At 41.4% G+C, this 14,426-nt stretch overlaps 1 protein-coding gene across 3 annotated transcripts in view; it reads left to right on the top strand.

The window, feature by feature from the left end:
- Positions 1-14,426, top strand: part of map3k14a (mitogen-activated protein kinase kinase kinase 14a) — a 59,423-nt gene that overhangs the window by 34,154 nt on the left and 10,843 nt on the right. Inside the window, exons 1-10 of one of the 3 annotated variants that reach the window (XM_043675297.1) lie at positions 564-1,509; positions 5,491-5,718; positions 6,443-6,512; positions 6,908-7,130; positions 8,183-8,827; positions 9,883-10,020; positions 11,344-11,473; positions 12,669-12,800; positions 13,039-13,137; positions 13,815-13,978. In XM_043675297.1, the coding sequence (XP_043531232.1) occupies positions 5,502-5,718; positions 6,443-6,512; positions 6,908-7,130; positions 8,183-8,827; positions 9,883-10,020; positions 11,344-11,473; positions 12,669-12,800; positions 13,039-13,137; positions 13,815-13,978 (1,818 nt within the window). In that variant the 5' untranslated portion in view covers positions 564-1,509; positions 5,491-5,501. Of the gene's footprint in view, positions 1-563; positions 1,510-3,662; positions 5,012-5,490; positions 5,719-6,442; positions 6,513-6,907; positions 7,131-8,182; positions 8,828-9,882; positions 10,021-11,343; positions 11,474-12,668; positions 12,801-13,038; positions 13,138-13,814; positions 13,979-14,426 lie in introns of those variants that run through there. The other 2 variants (XM_043675295.1, XM_043675296.1) reach the window with 2 other exon arrangements.

Raw genomic sequence — 14,426 nt, 5'->3', positions numbered from 1 at the left:
TTCAAATTATTCTCATGCAGATATATGGCACATATCTTATCAGTTAACTGGGAACCTTGCTCAGTGAAAGGGGCAATCCGATAACTGGACAAAGAAATCACTGTGGGCTGACTAAGTTTGCTAAAGTTCCATCTCTGCCACCCTTGATAAAACCTCCCCAGAAGTCTAAAGGTGAAAAGTCCGGGATGTGGCTTTCAGCAGCTGATGGGCTGAGACAGGTTTGGAGATTGACCACGTGATGGCACTTGGAACAGACTGTCATGAGAATCAAATACCAGGATAATGGTGTGTTCGTAACATTAAAGCCACAGAGCCTGCATTATGTAGATTCACCAGTCAATTTGGTGAGCCAATGGGCTTCATTTTGAATTGCTGCACGAGAATAATTTGAACCAACCTTCATCAGGCAGTAGGGACAAGGTGAAGCCCTTTAGTCGACACAAGTTCCTGAAGAAGGGCTCATGCCCGAAACGTCGATTCTTGGATGCTGCCTGACCTGCGCTTTTCCAGCAACACATTTTCAGCACCAGTTTACATAATGCCTTTATTTAACTTGTGAGTGCTAATATGGAAATCTAAGTAGTCAACTTTCATTTATTCACAACATTACTAAAACAGAATATTTAGTCATTCCCAAATTGTTTGTGTGGGACCTAGATAGCATGAAAACAATGGTGTTTGTATGAAATACTGAGAAACGTCATAATCACGGTTGCACTGCAATTTATTATTACAAGGAACGTTTAATCCAGGCCCTGCATTAGACACCGAATATTGAAAGAACTTGTTTTTTAATCTGATAGCACTCGCCTCAGGAAATGCATAATTTCGCAACCATTTAACGTTCCTTTGATGTGCATTTACAACGAAGCAACGCGGAAGGCAACTATGCTCAGGGCAAGTTCTCACAAACATCTACAGTATTTGGATAATAGCCATGCATTATAATCTGTTTTGGTGGTTGAGGGCAGGACAGTGAGCAGATCTTCCTTGCTCTTTTTTTTTAAGATCCTTGGGAAGTTGGGAATGTGGATAGGACTTTGGTTTAATATTTCAATGTTAATGCAGGAATCTGTTGCCATGGTGCTCTGTGCCAAGCCTTTCACTCTTTAGCACTGTGCTTGGCTGACCACAATGGATCGAAAAATTACAAGCTGGGCACAGTACAGTCCCTGACACCGTGTTACAAACGTTTCCATACCCCACAAACCGGGACACGCTCATACCGACCAGGCCTGTTGTTTCAGTTTTTAAAAAAAACTTCCTTGAATGAGGTGGTACTATTCCTGTAAATCAGGAACACCAGCAGCCAATGGCTTTGGGGTTGAGCTCATTCTGTTGCTGTGTCATTGGTTCAGACTTTTTTGGCTGTTTTCCAGCAAGAGCGAGGGAGGAGACTTGAGACGGAGCAGTTTTTGTAGTTGATTTTTCTTAGAAACTACAGAAGCCGTTTCCTCAGCGCTGGGAGCAGGGGACTCGTGATTGTGACGGTTCTGTTCTGCCTCTGGGGTATGTACACCACAGGTTTTACAAGGGTTTTGTTCAGTGTTCCAGCTGAGAGTGCGTTTTGACCTCGAGCGAGAAAACCAGGAAACTGCAGGATAAATTTGGAAAGTCACTGGAAATGTTACTGTGTTAATTGTTAGCTAATTTTGTTCTCAGAATAGGAATATGTTACTTTCTTCCTTGTCAAAGAAATACCGTGACTGGAAGTTTGTTTTTATTATGAAGTGATCTGGTTGTTCAAAATCTTAAACCTCACGGGTTCAACCCTCCCCATACAGTACGAGTCGATATTGTTACATCTGCGGCGTTTTTAGACTACACACTTTCCACTTTTGTGGGCATTTTGGTGAAATGTGATGCTGGTTAGCAGCAAGCGTGTTTCGGGTAAACACGGACACCTTCTAACCTCTTTCGTTATGATTTCCGGGAACACTAGCGAAGCATAGTGGCTGAAAACACCAATTTTGGTTTAGAAACAGACAATGAGAGGCGACTGTTCCATCACGCTGACTGCCTGTATCAATTGTTCATTTTGAACGGGTTTTACTGAGGAATAATTCTGCTATTGTAGTCAGTCCTTGGGAGCTGGGCAGAGTAGTTAGGGGGAAACTGTTTCCGCTAATTAAGTAATAGAGAACGGGATGACCGGGACATAAGGTAATTTGCAAAAGAAACAAATGCAAAGTAGGAATTTTAAAAAAAACTCATCATGTGGTTAGGCTGCAATACAGTGGGTCTGCAATGTACTGTCTGAAAGTGTGGAGACAGATTCAAATGAGGCGTTCAAGCCCAAGGATGTAACAACTTATAGAATCCCTGGGGCTGTATGTTTGTCATGTACATGTACAGTATATAATTGTCATATTCATGTTCCAATTCCACCAAATAGTGTTAAGTGTTCACTTCAGCATCTGTGCTCTTTTGTTGTGTTTTCAGCATTGTCTGATTTAAATTGTTTTGAAAGGTTCTAATGGATTATTTATGAAGAAAGTTTATTTTTGCAAACAAAACGCCAAGAGCGCATTAGATAATTGTTTACATTTGTGGAGAAAAGACAGGAGAATAATGCCAAGTCATAATGTTCATTCTGAGAGACACAAAGGGACTTGGAAAATTAGTTCTGTGATTTGCTGCGGTGTCACTTTACCTTTGGTGCCCAGTGTTCTTGGATGACTGTTGTTCAAGGTGACTTGTGGCCGGCTGTCTTAAACTTCCTCCAGTATGGCTTTTAACAACTTGGGTTGAATCCAGTGAAAACAGTCTTAAGTTCAGAAGGTGCAGCAGACTGCTGTGGAAGTTATTTATTTCTGGGATCTGGTTTTCTACCCAGCCCAGACATGATATAAAAGACTCCTCTTTCTGCAATTCAAAGGCTCCTAAGTGGAATGTGTGCAGGTAGTCTCAGCCAATTTCCTAGTTGGCACAAGCCCATAACATACAACCAACAGCAGCTTGTAGGTACAAAGATGCCAGTTCCACACAAGGAAACCACAGGCTGGCTGAGGGTGAGGGAAATCAAATAATTCACAGTGCCATATAGGCTTCTCTTGCAGGGTGTTGTTTAGAATTATTTGTGAGTGAATGGCTCTTCACTCAACATCTGGCCAATGCCACTAATCCTTACAGCAACTTATGTCACCTTGGTGTTAAAATATTCCATTTCAAACTTCACCAAAGTAAAATGGAAACGTCAGCAATAATTTTCTTTTAATGAGCAAATGCATTTTGTGGGACTGTCTAATTGATAAGAGAAGAGCAGATTGGGCTGTACAAACATATTTTGCATGGCTCATTCTATTGGATGATAGTGACTTCTATGGAACATTAGAAACTGGTGTGAGACTGTTTGTTTGACCGAATTGTCTGTTGGCGATGTGAAGACTGTGTGTAATACTATTTTTTTTTATTCCTTCCGTCTCCTGAAGCAACTGATGCCTTTTTTAGTCAAATATTTCCATGAGGTTTTGGCTGTGCATCATCCTCTGTATATTGCCCAAATGATCATTATTTCTGTGAGCCAGGACAGTGAGTGCCACCAGTATACCAAAGGGGGGCGGGCGGGGGGGGGGGGGGCTTCACAGTCAAATCCAAATGCACCCCATTATGCCAAAAATCTGATAGGGGCCATTAGATAGCAATTAGGAATGGGGACCATAACTCTCCACTATCAAACAACACTGAGGCCTTGCTGGAGAATAGCAAACTCTGTCTTGACTAAGACTCCAACCTAACACTTTTTCTTTTTCTAGGTTGTTGCAGCCCAGGTAAACTCAATGTGTCATTTCCCCCTGGAAATCAGTCTGGAACAAGACACAGTTGATACTGTGCCTAATTTGCCTGAGTGAACTTTTGATAAATTTGACAGCAACAGAAAAACTGAACATGCACAAGATTGTCACCAACACACATTTCCTTGCCTGTGTGGACAAGAAGATCTGTAATTCTAAACAATGTCAAATAGCACTGCTGAATTGTTTAGGTGCACTGAGGGTCCATGCCCACCCAAGGTTAAAGTAAAATGACAGAACCAAAGGTAGCATCAGCAGCCCCTCATCAGTGATGGTCGAGTACCTCAATTTTACTGACTTATGCAAGTTATAGACCTGCCTCTGAATGGTGGATGCTAATGTACAGTCTCCATTTATCTCTCAACAAACACCCAAAACAGATGATCTAGTAATTAATTGCTCTATGTGGAAGCTTGCTCTGTACAAATTAGCTGCAAAGTCTCTTGAAGTTACCACAGTGGCTACAATCCAACTGCAATTGAACTGCGATGTAGAATATTAAGTCTTTCTATAGTTATGAAAAGAAGAATGTGAGAGATGCAGATTGTGAGGCAGCAAGGATGCTATACATTAGTACTCTGGACACTATTATCATTGGGGTTATTTAATAAGGAATAGTGTGTGGAAATTTGCCTAGTTTAACCCTTCATTGGATGAGACCTTGACATTATTTGAATGCTGTTTGGTTTAAGAGAGCTGTTGAAGCCTTACACACACATCTGAGCACAAAATATAGACAGACACTCCTGTGGAGCACAAAGGCATTTCTGCAATATTGATGGTTACATCTTTGAAAGAGACGTTGAACAAAAGCACAGTTAAAAGCAGATTTTTGAGTCACAATTCCACTTGTGCTTGTGAGCAATGCTTTTATGTTTGCGATACTTCTTTGCAAAGTATTTTAAAATTGAATATTTTGACTGTGACCACTCCTCAAAATTATTTAATTTGAGGTGAAGCACATTGGGATCTCATGTTTTTCATGGCATGAAATTGGCATAGAGTCTCGTCTACTGGGAATTAACAATGTAAAACAACAACGGTTAACAACTAAATCAAACACTCCATACAGAGAATAAATCTCTTCAAGACTTAAAAAAAACTGTGAGCACATTATATGAGGACAATCTCTACCTTGCAATGAAGAACACGGTTATTCGAAGGAAGTGGAGAATCCGGGGTTGCTCTTCTTTAAAGCAGAATGGAGAAGGAGAAAGGTAACAAAGGTGTTGAAAATTTGTGAGCAGTTTAGATTACAGTCAATAAGGAGAAACTTGTTTTCTATATGTAGGTGGATCAATAACTGGAGGGAGCAGTCTTAATGATAATTGGCAAAAAAGAGATCTTTTTTGAAATAGTGAGTTATGATGTGGAATACGTTGCTTGGAAGCAGATGCAATTGTAACTTCAAAAGAGAATTGGATGTATGCTGGATGGAAGAAAACATTGTAGAGCTGTTAGCAACAAACAGTGAAATGAAATTTATTGGATAGCACTTTCAAAGAGCTGGCAGAGGCATCATGGGCTGAATGGCCTCAGTATGTGGCATGACTCAATGTCTTCCATTTCAAATTGGTATCTGCCCAATCGATATAATTCATCGCTTGGCTAAGAAGTCAAAGTGAACTCCTACTCAATTCTCTTTTTTTTTAATTTTCCTTTCCTTGGAATTTTATTTTTATTGCTTGCATTCCAGGTCAACTTGAGATGGCAGTCAAACACTCATCTCGTCACACAGCTGAATCAGACATCAGGGACCAACAGGAACTCCCAGTTAGCCAGATGGAGAGCAAAAGATCTGAGATCAGCGAATACAAACGCTGCACAAAAATGTGCCTCCCAGAGAAAGTTTTAACTGAAGGAACAGCAAAACAAGAAACAGATGAAAATGGAAGCAAATATTCATACATCGCACAGGCGACAGGTAAACAGAGAATCCTCCTGTGTTGCATTGGGCTTGAATTACATCACTCACTATACAGAGGTTTGGCAGAAGTCAACTGAAGATGTGCCATGTCAGCATTTCTGTCTTTCTACAGCAGTGATGTTCATAGATGCCTAACACTGAGAATGTCAAAGAGCACACTTTTGTTCTCCAGTGATTTTATTTCTTCCTGAAAGGTTAAAGATCATTAACTGTATATTTGTAGGGATCTATTCTGAAACAGAGACAGAAATTAATCCCACCTCATCTTTGATTATTGCTGTTGACAGAATAACAGTCAGAGTTGTTGATGTTCAAGGGCACCACCCACTGCTTCCCTTTGTGACAGAAGCATTGCATTATAGCGGAAGCATTCAGATTGATTCTGGGTAAGCGGGAAAATAAATTATTGATGAGCGAATTGGAAATAAGTATAAAAGAAAACAATTCACCACACACTTAAAAAAAAAATAACAAATAACTTCTTGGGCCATCAGGTATCTGGGCCGCACATATCATCTATTAGTGAGACAGAGCTGTCATTAATTTAAGAATTGCTTCCTACTTCCAAAATAACTTGAGATGATGTTGATTCCTGCCCTGTATAATTGACCAGCTTAGTTTTGACAGCTTCCTCTGTTTGGATTAATATGGTACTTCTTATTAGCATTAGTTGGAGGCATTCTTTTGCAATGTGTAAAAGATTCTATGTTTCTCTTTGTAGGTGTGGGGAACCAGAAGCTCATTCCCAGTTGTGAGAAGCCGCAGTTTATTGCTACACCTAACAGTTACAGGTAATGGGTGTCCAATTAAATACAGCTTCAATGCAGTCATTCCTTGATTAAAGGAGAAGAGGTGGCTTAGAACTGGACAAATGTTAGCTGCAATGGAATAACACAATTACTGACTGATTTAGCTTACTAATGGTGAAAGATAATTTAGAAAAGACCATCAAAACTCAAGGGAATGCAAGCCAAATTTCTGAAACGTGTCCAGATTAAGAATTACATTGAATATATTTGTATGTAAATACAAACAATTGGATTGAGAAAGTTATTGTTTTAAGTTGATATTGTACTGTGGACTGTATAAGTAAAAATGATGGCTGTGAGATTGCCACATTTAAAATCACATCAGTACATATGTGTTGACCAGGTTTTTTTGTTTGTTTGTTTGTTTGTTTTCTTAGTAACCATGCAGAAAGGTTGAGTTTAGAAAGTATTCCAAATAATGTGGCAAAGCTCGTCAAAGGACAACTGCCCCAGTTACAACAGGACCATGAACTTCATAAATATCCCAGAAGGAAGCGTGGGAAGAGAAAATCCAAACATAAGGTCAAGGGGAAGACCAAAGCTTCGCAAAATCGATCAAAGACCCCTGAGCAGGAGAGCTGTCCTCCAATACCAGTTCAAGTATGTGGTACCCTTTCTCTGGACCTCAGTTTGTACTCCTGTTTTAGACTCCTCTGTATCCTTACACTGTGGTCTTCATCATTGAATACAGTTTCCTGAAATGAACTCCGATTCCATAGAACATAGAACAGTACAGCACAGAACAGGCCATTCAGCCCACGATGTTGTGCCGACCACTGATCCTCATGTATGCACCCTCAAATTTCTGTGACCATATGTATGTCGAGGAGTCTCTTAAATGTCCCCAATGACCCTGCCTCCACAACTGCTGCTGGCAACGCATTCCATGCTCTCACAACTCTCTGTGTAAAGAACCCGCCTCTGACATCCCCTCTATACTTTCCTCCAACCAGCTTAAAACTATGACCCCTTGTGTTAGTCATTTCTGCCCTGGGAAATAGTCTCTGGCTATCGACTCTATCTATGCCTCTCATTACCTTGTATACCTCAATTAGGTCCCCTCTTCTCCTCCTTTTCTCCAATGAAAAAAGTCCGAGCTCAGTCAACCTCTCCTTTATATGATAAGCCCTCCAGTCCAGTCCAATTTGTCACCTTTTAAGCCAAGCAGAAAAAACTTGAAATACTCAGTCAGGCAGCCCATGTGATCAGAAAAACAGAGGTAACATCTGTTGAAAAGTAACTTCGTTTGTCACCCACTCCTCACCATTGTCCACTTTCTTTCATAGTAATTATCCAAAGCATTCAATAAAACATGTCTACCTCCACCTCCGCCATTTTTGAAGTACTCCCAGAACTTTCTGTGGGATTGCATGTTGAGCTAGTTGGGAAATTATTATTTGATTCCTGGAGATTTTAGGACAGGTGGCATCACAAACCTTAACCTCTAATTTGACACCTATTTGATAAAGGATTTCTACCCTTCTTTTGTCTTTCTCATTCTAAGATTACAAACAGTGATCTACCATATTTGTGAAGCAAGCTTGAGTCTGTGTAGCCTCTGGTAATTCTATTCTGGACTCTAGGGGGCTTTTGTATTTCTATAATGGAACTTCATCCCTGTGATAGTGAAATGTCATGTTTTCTATTTGCAGGAAGACGATGCTGACAACAGCACCTCTGACTTTTGCAGCAGCACTACCATCAGTGGCAGCAGCTGTTGTGATCTTGAAAAAGTTCACCTCCGCACAGTCGAGAGAGATTCTCTTGGGTTCTGTGGGTTAGGTCTGCAGAACCGCTTCCGGGAAGATGAAAAAATTGAGAATATATACTATAATATTCAAAACTTGGAAAACACGGTGAAGAAATCTAATGTCAGGCCTATACCCTCATCATCAACGAAAAATAGCGGCCTCATGCACAATATGGCCTTGCCAAAAGTGGCAAAGACTTTCGACTGGAAGTTACACACTGGCTCAGTTCGGCAACCTGAATTAAACCAGATTGATCCAACTGAGACATTCAAAAAGCAGGAACTTTGTTTGAAAAATAGTGCAGCTATGCTGTACATCAATGATGAAGGAGGAGACACTGGAATAAGGATTCCTGATTCAATCAGTGCAGAAGAGACCTCTCCACCACAGTTCTCTGCCAGTCACAGTGATGCTAGGAAGGGCTATGTGATCTCTGACAGTATAATGTACTTGGGAAATCATGCACTACAGTGGGAAATCTACTCGGATAGGTGGAAACAAAAGGAAAAGTTTCCAGAAACTAATGAAGGTGTCCTTCAGCATGAGGTAAAAAAGTACAACATTTACAAAATGCTAAATTATGCTGTTACGGAGTGCAATATTGGTAATCCAGTCTGATATGGTGTCTTTGTTTAAGACATTGATGTATTTGAAATACCAAAGCTTCTGTTACTCCAAGTAGGGCTCCCCTCTCATTCTTCACCAGCTGAACCTAGATCGAGCTTTAATTGAGGTTAGAAATAGGTAGTGGAAGCATTGGATTGATCCAGGAGATTCCCTTTTGAAAGTCCCTTTTCCATCCACTTCAGGGCAGTGCGGTGTCTCATCCAAACTATTTGCTGGAGCTGTCCGATGGATTTGTCAAACTAAGCATTGACTTAACTCCTAATCATTGGTTATTGAATGGCGTGAGCTGTGATGCAGGAGGAAACTGGTTACAAATTCTCATAGGTTCTGGCTGGTCTGTGATGTTCAGAAGACCTAAAAGAGAAAAAGTAACATGTATTTTACACGGTCCCTTTCGCATTCTTGGGCTTTCCAAGCGGTCGTGTGTCAGTTCTTTCTTGAAGTATAGCTAAATGAGGGAGCCAATTTGCACAATTAATCTGGCAACCAATTGTCAAATGAAAGACCAATTTATTTATATTGGTGGCATCAATTGAGGATAAATATTGGCCAGGGCAAGCTCCCCAGTTCAATTCAGTGGAGTTCCATTGGATTTTTATGTCCATCTCAACAAATGAAATGTTAATTTCATGTCCCATCTTGAAGATGATGCCTATGTCATTTCCACAGTGTTATCTGAAAATATCAGGCTGCGTATGCGTGGAATCATTCAACATACAAATGCCTAACTCAAGGGCATAAACTGATGAACTCAGGCAAGCCAACACTTGACTCAGCTGATAAACTGTTGCCTCTCTTCAAGAGAGTATCTTTCCGCATTTGAGAAGTGGGGTGTTGTTTCCTTTATGATTGCTAGCAGGAACACAGTCAGCTTTCAAGGCTTAGAGTCTTGAAATGTGGAAGCTTTCTCTGGCTGATGTTGTGCTTTTATAAATGAAACCTGCATTGAAATTCATTTCGTTTTCACTGTCCAGAAATTGCAACCTGTGGACTATCAGTACAAAGAAAACAGGCAATGGTCGCTCATCTCCAGCCCTCTGGGTGTTGGAACCTTTGGGGAAGTGTATGTGGCAAAGGATCATTCTACTGATTTCACCTGTGCTGCTAAAAGGGTAGGTTTGTACAATTGTAAATGTATTTTTGGGAAAATAACTAGGCAGTATTTTAATTAAATAACTGGAGTACAACATGGAAAGAAATCATTTGTTTGACTCATTACATCTCAGTTGGTTTATATGGTGAGCAGTTCAGTTCTATGGACCATATCTGACTGCCAAGTCTGCCTACAATGCTAGATGCCTTTATGCTAAGGAAGGTTCCTCATCATGGTGCTGTAAGACACTGTAGAAGGGAGTCAGTTAGGCAAGGATAGGACTCCATTCAGCTCTCCTGCCTTCCACAGTTGGACAGCTTTGCTATCAATACTTACATTTGGAAAATGGCCAGCTCAATAATCTGACAAGATGTCCCCAAATATCCAATGGAAGGAGAAGTAATGGAAGGACAATATAGTATTCACAGGAGCCTTGAGCAAGAAAGTGTGGCTAAGTCACTTAAAGACATAGAGATGTACAGCATGGAAACAGATCCTTCTGTCCAACTCGTCCATGCCAACCAGATATCCTAAATTTAATCTGCCAGCACTTGGCCCATATCCCTCTAAAGCCTTCCTATTCTTATACCCATCCAGATATGCCCATTTAAATGTTGTAATTGTATCAGCTTTTACCACTTTCTCTGGCAGCTCATTCTCTGATCTTTAAAAGTTTTTTGTGGCAGAATGGAAAACACTTTGAGAAACTGAAACACGTGGCATTAGAAGAGAAAGCTGACATCGAGCAAATCGCAGGCTGTTCAGCCCATCAAGTCCACATCAACCCTCTGAAGAGTATCCCTGACACACCCATCCTCTTTCTCCTATCCCTGTAATCCTTCATTTCCCACAACTAATCCACTTAGCTTGGACACTATGGGCAATTTAGCATGGCCAGTTCACCTACCTGCACATCTTTGGACTGTGGTAGGAAGCTGGAGCACCTGGAGGAAACCCAAGCAGACACGGGGAGAACGTGCAAACTCCACCCGAGGCTGGAATCGAACCTGAGTCCCTGGCGCTGTGAGGCCGCAGTGCTAACCATTAAGCCACTGTGCTACCCCACAGCAGTGAAATGGCAGTGAAATTCTCCAACTCTTCTAGTTTACCATCTTTCACCTGTAAGACTTGTGTGCATCAATAGGATTTCTTGTTTAATTTTTAATAAAATGAGCGATCAAACAGTGTTAATTTCTCAGCAGCACCTAAGTGGCCGAATAGTAATAACAGTGCTATTTGCATTGAATCCTTCGATTTCGGGCTGATAGTTTTGCCTTGATAGAACTGTAATGTATATACAAATAATGGGTTTGAGAATGTACTGTCCATTGATCCTTTCCAGATTCATTTGGCTAATTTCCAGCCACAAGAGTTACTGACCTGGAGCAAGGTTAACTCCCGGCGAATTGTTCCACTATATGGGGGAGTACGAGAGGGGGAAATGATCACTCTTTTTATGCAACTGATTCAAGGTAAGATGCAAATCTTGGTATAAGCATCACCCCCATCTGACACATTTCGAATCATCTGCACTCCAATTCTACCAAACACATTATTGCATTCAAGCAGTTAGAATGGATTAATGCTCCATCTTGAAAGACTTGGGGGGGGGGGGGGGGGGGGAATATATTAAGAGTTGACGTGACATGACACTATGTGCAAATTGTGGGATGAAAAGGGAAAATGATTAGACAAGTTGGTACTGCCAAGGTACCTATACCATTCCTGTCACCTCAGAAATTAATTTTTGTGTGGGAAGGTCCATAGGTAACCTTCATGATCGACTGTCAATTAAAGCTCTTAAATGAGCAGTTAATGATCTCCACTCCTCACCAGTCTGAGTTCTCAGCTTTCTGGCTGGTGAGAAAATGTCTGCCTTTCTGACTGGGAACTCAAGATGGCCTTCCGCATTTTTTGGGAGGGCAGCCTCCATTTTGTCCCAATCAGGAGGCCCAGACTGGGAACAAGGAGTGAGCTGTTAACACCACCGCCTACCCATGTGGCTGGTCACCCCACTCCTAGGATTCCCTCAGCCCAAAAGAAATCCTCCTTGCCATTGCATCCCTTCAATGTTGAGCCCAGGCCTCTAGCCACAATTGATTAGCTGTGAGGTTCCTGGCCTCTGATTGGCCAGCAGCATCTGGAAAGGTTGGACTTCATCGAGAGACCTTCTCGGCCAAGAAGTCTGCCAATCAGCTTTTATGTGGCTGATTGGATATGACGTTTTTCTTGCTGATGAAGGTGAGGTTTTGGTCTTCCCTGAAGGTGCTTTGTGCAAAGAACATTAAAATCGATAGGAGGAGAGAATCCAGATAAATTGCCACTTGGTGGTTATCGATGTTAAGTTTAGGTTTTTATAAAACCATGGCTTTTTGTTATTCTGATTACCTAGATCTATTCTGTCATGTTTAATATCTACAGTCCAATATATGTAGCTACAACTGGATCTGCTCTGGGGCTCAGTCTGCATTTATCAGGGTTGAGTCCAGGGCAGACTGAGATGTGGAAAATCTCAGTCAGCTGGTTTAGTCTAATTGCTGGAAAATACAGCAGATGGTAATAGTATTCGCTTGCTTTGTACAATCCATTGTGTCCTCACAAGTGGGCTGTTAATGTATTTTGTTCATATCCTGGAATGCCATTTGTGAGATTTGTTGCTTGGTTTAGGTGGATCCATTGCACAGCTAATAGTGAACAAAGGACCTCTTCCTGAAGCTCTGACTCTGCATTACACTGGGCATGTCCTGGAAGCACTGGAACATTTACACACTCATGGAATTGTGCACGGAGATGTTAAAGGTGAGGTCATAGCTGACCACTCCTTCATTACTGTTGATTTTGGGTTTCCATCAGGAAGTATATTTTTGATGTGTTAACTTAGTCTCATCTTTAAAATGATCTTTGTTGCTTCAATCCCTTTGATATTATTGTACGTCATAAAATGAGCATTATGTTTTGACTAGACATTGCAAGCTGACTACTGACCTTGAAGGATTCTACCCCAATATTAATCATTGCTGTGTTATATATTTCTCAGCCGACAATGTGCTGATATCGCAGAGGGGTTTGGAGGTTTATCTTTGTGACTTTGGACATTCAACGCAATTGAAATCAGTGGGCAAGAGCACACCACATGGTAAGAGTTAATTATACGCATTGGTTGGACACACTGAGATGTATCTTAACAAGAAAGTAGCTCAGAAAAGACGTGGGGCTGGGAGGGGCAAACGGAGATGGGAGAGAAACTGGAAGGAGATAACATGAGGATAGGGGTTTAACAGAGTCCATAGCGGCTTATCACGGGCCACACAAGTTTGTTTCAATTACGGGGTTGGGTGTGCTATGACATCACGTCCTGACTTGAACCTGAACCTTTGGGTCTACCATTGTGCCACAAGACTGGTGGGCTGCTAGTTAATGCTGGTGAACTGCAGGTGAGAAAGCCAGAGCTGAATATCTTTAGACTTCCACGTTTCGGGACAAATGGTTCTTCAGTGACTTCCTGTGTTGGATTATGAGTAATACGCATCTGTTATGTGCAAGGCTTTTGGACAAGCACTCCTTCAGAACCTGGTGGTGCACCTTTTCAGGAGGTCCAGTTGAATGCAGGCACCTACTGAGGAATAGCTGAATACTCCCATCTGCAAGCAGTTTGATTAAGTCAGTTGGAACTTCATTTTATCTCAAAGGGAGGAGGACAGCAAATAAATCCTTCTGTACTGTTTGAACACTGCCCACTTCTCTGTTTTCAGCGTGCTTCCGATGGAATTGTTTGTGAGTAACATATGTTTAATTCCTTGTCTCTCTCTACAGGCAGTCACTGCTTTGGGACAGTGACACACATGGCCCCAGAGGTTGTTGCAGGCCAGGGATTTGGTGTGAGAGCAGATAGCTGGAGTGTTGCTTGTATGATGCTGCACATGTTAACTGGCTGTCATCCCTGGAAAAATGTTTCCACAAATCAATTGCTGCTTAAGGTGAGTTTTAACGGTGTGTAGCAAAATTTGTGGTAACTGATGAGTGCAAATGGGTAAGGTTTTATATCGAGGAAGCAACATGCCGTGTTAATTGGAGTTTGTGTGCGTGACTGTCCCTGCTTGAAATGCCATCTGGCTTGAGATCCCAGACTTGAATGGAAAGATGCTAAACAGCTGTATATTTTCAACACAATGAAGGCTGAAGTTCAAATCAATTTGAGCATTTTTTTCACTGTGCTGCAGTAGTCAGCTGAAAGAATATTGTAGCATTGCCAAGCCCCCAAAACCCCATCACGCCCTTTCCCAGTCTCCGTGACACTGTAACTGGATTCATACGATGCCACAGAAAACAGTAGCTCAGGCCCATGTGGATATTTCCCATAACTCAAATAACAGTCTAAATAATACCTTGTAGCACAATTGACCTTCTGAATTTCATTCAGCTTCG

The sequence above is a fragment of the Chiloscyllium plagiosum genome, chromosome 33 (assembly GCF_004010195.1).
Source record: "Chiloscyllium plagiosum isolate BGI_BamShark_2017 chromosome 33, ASM401019v2, whole genome shotgun sequence".
Taxonomy (NCBI): domain Eukaryota; kingdom Metazoa; phylum Chordata; class Chondrichthyes; order Orectolobiformes; family Hemiscylliidae; genus Chiloscyllium; species Chiloscyllium plagiosum.
This window is presented reverse-complemented; position numbering and strand designations above follow the sequence as displayed.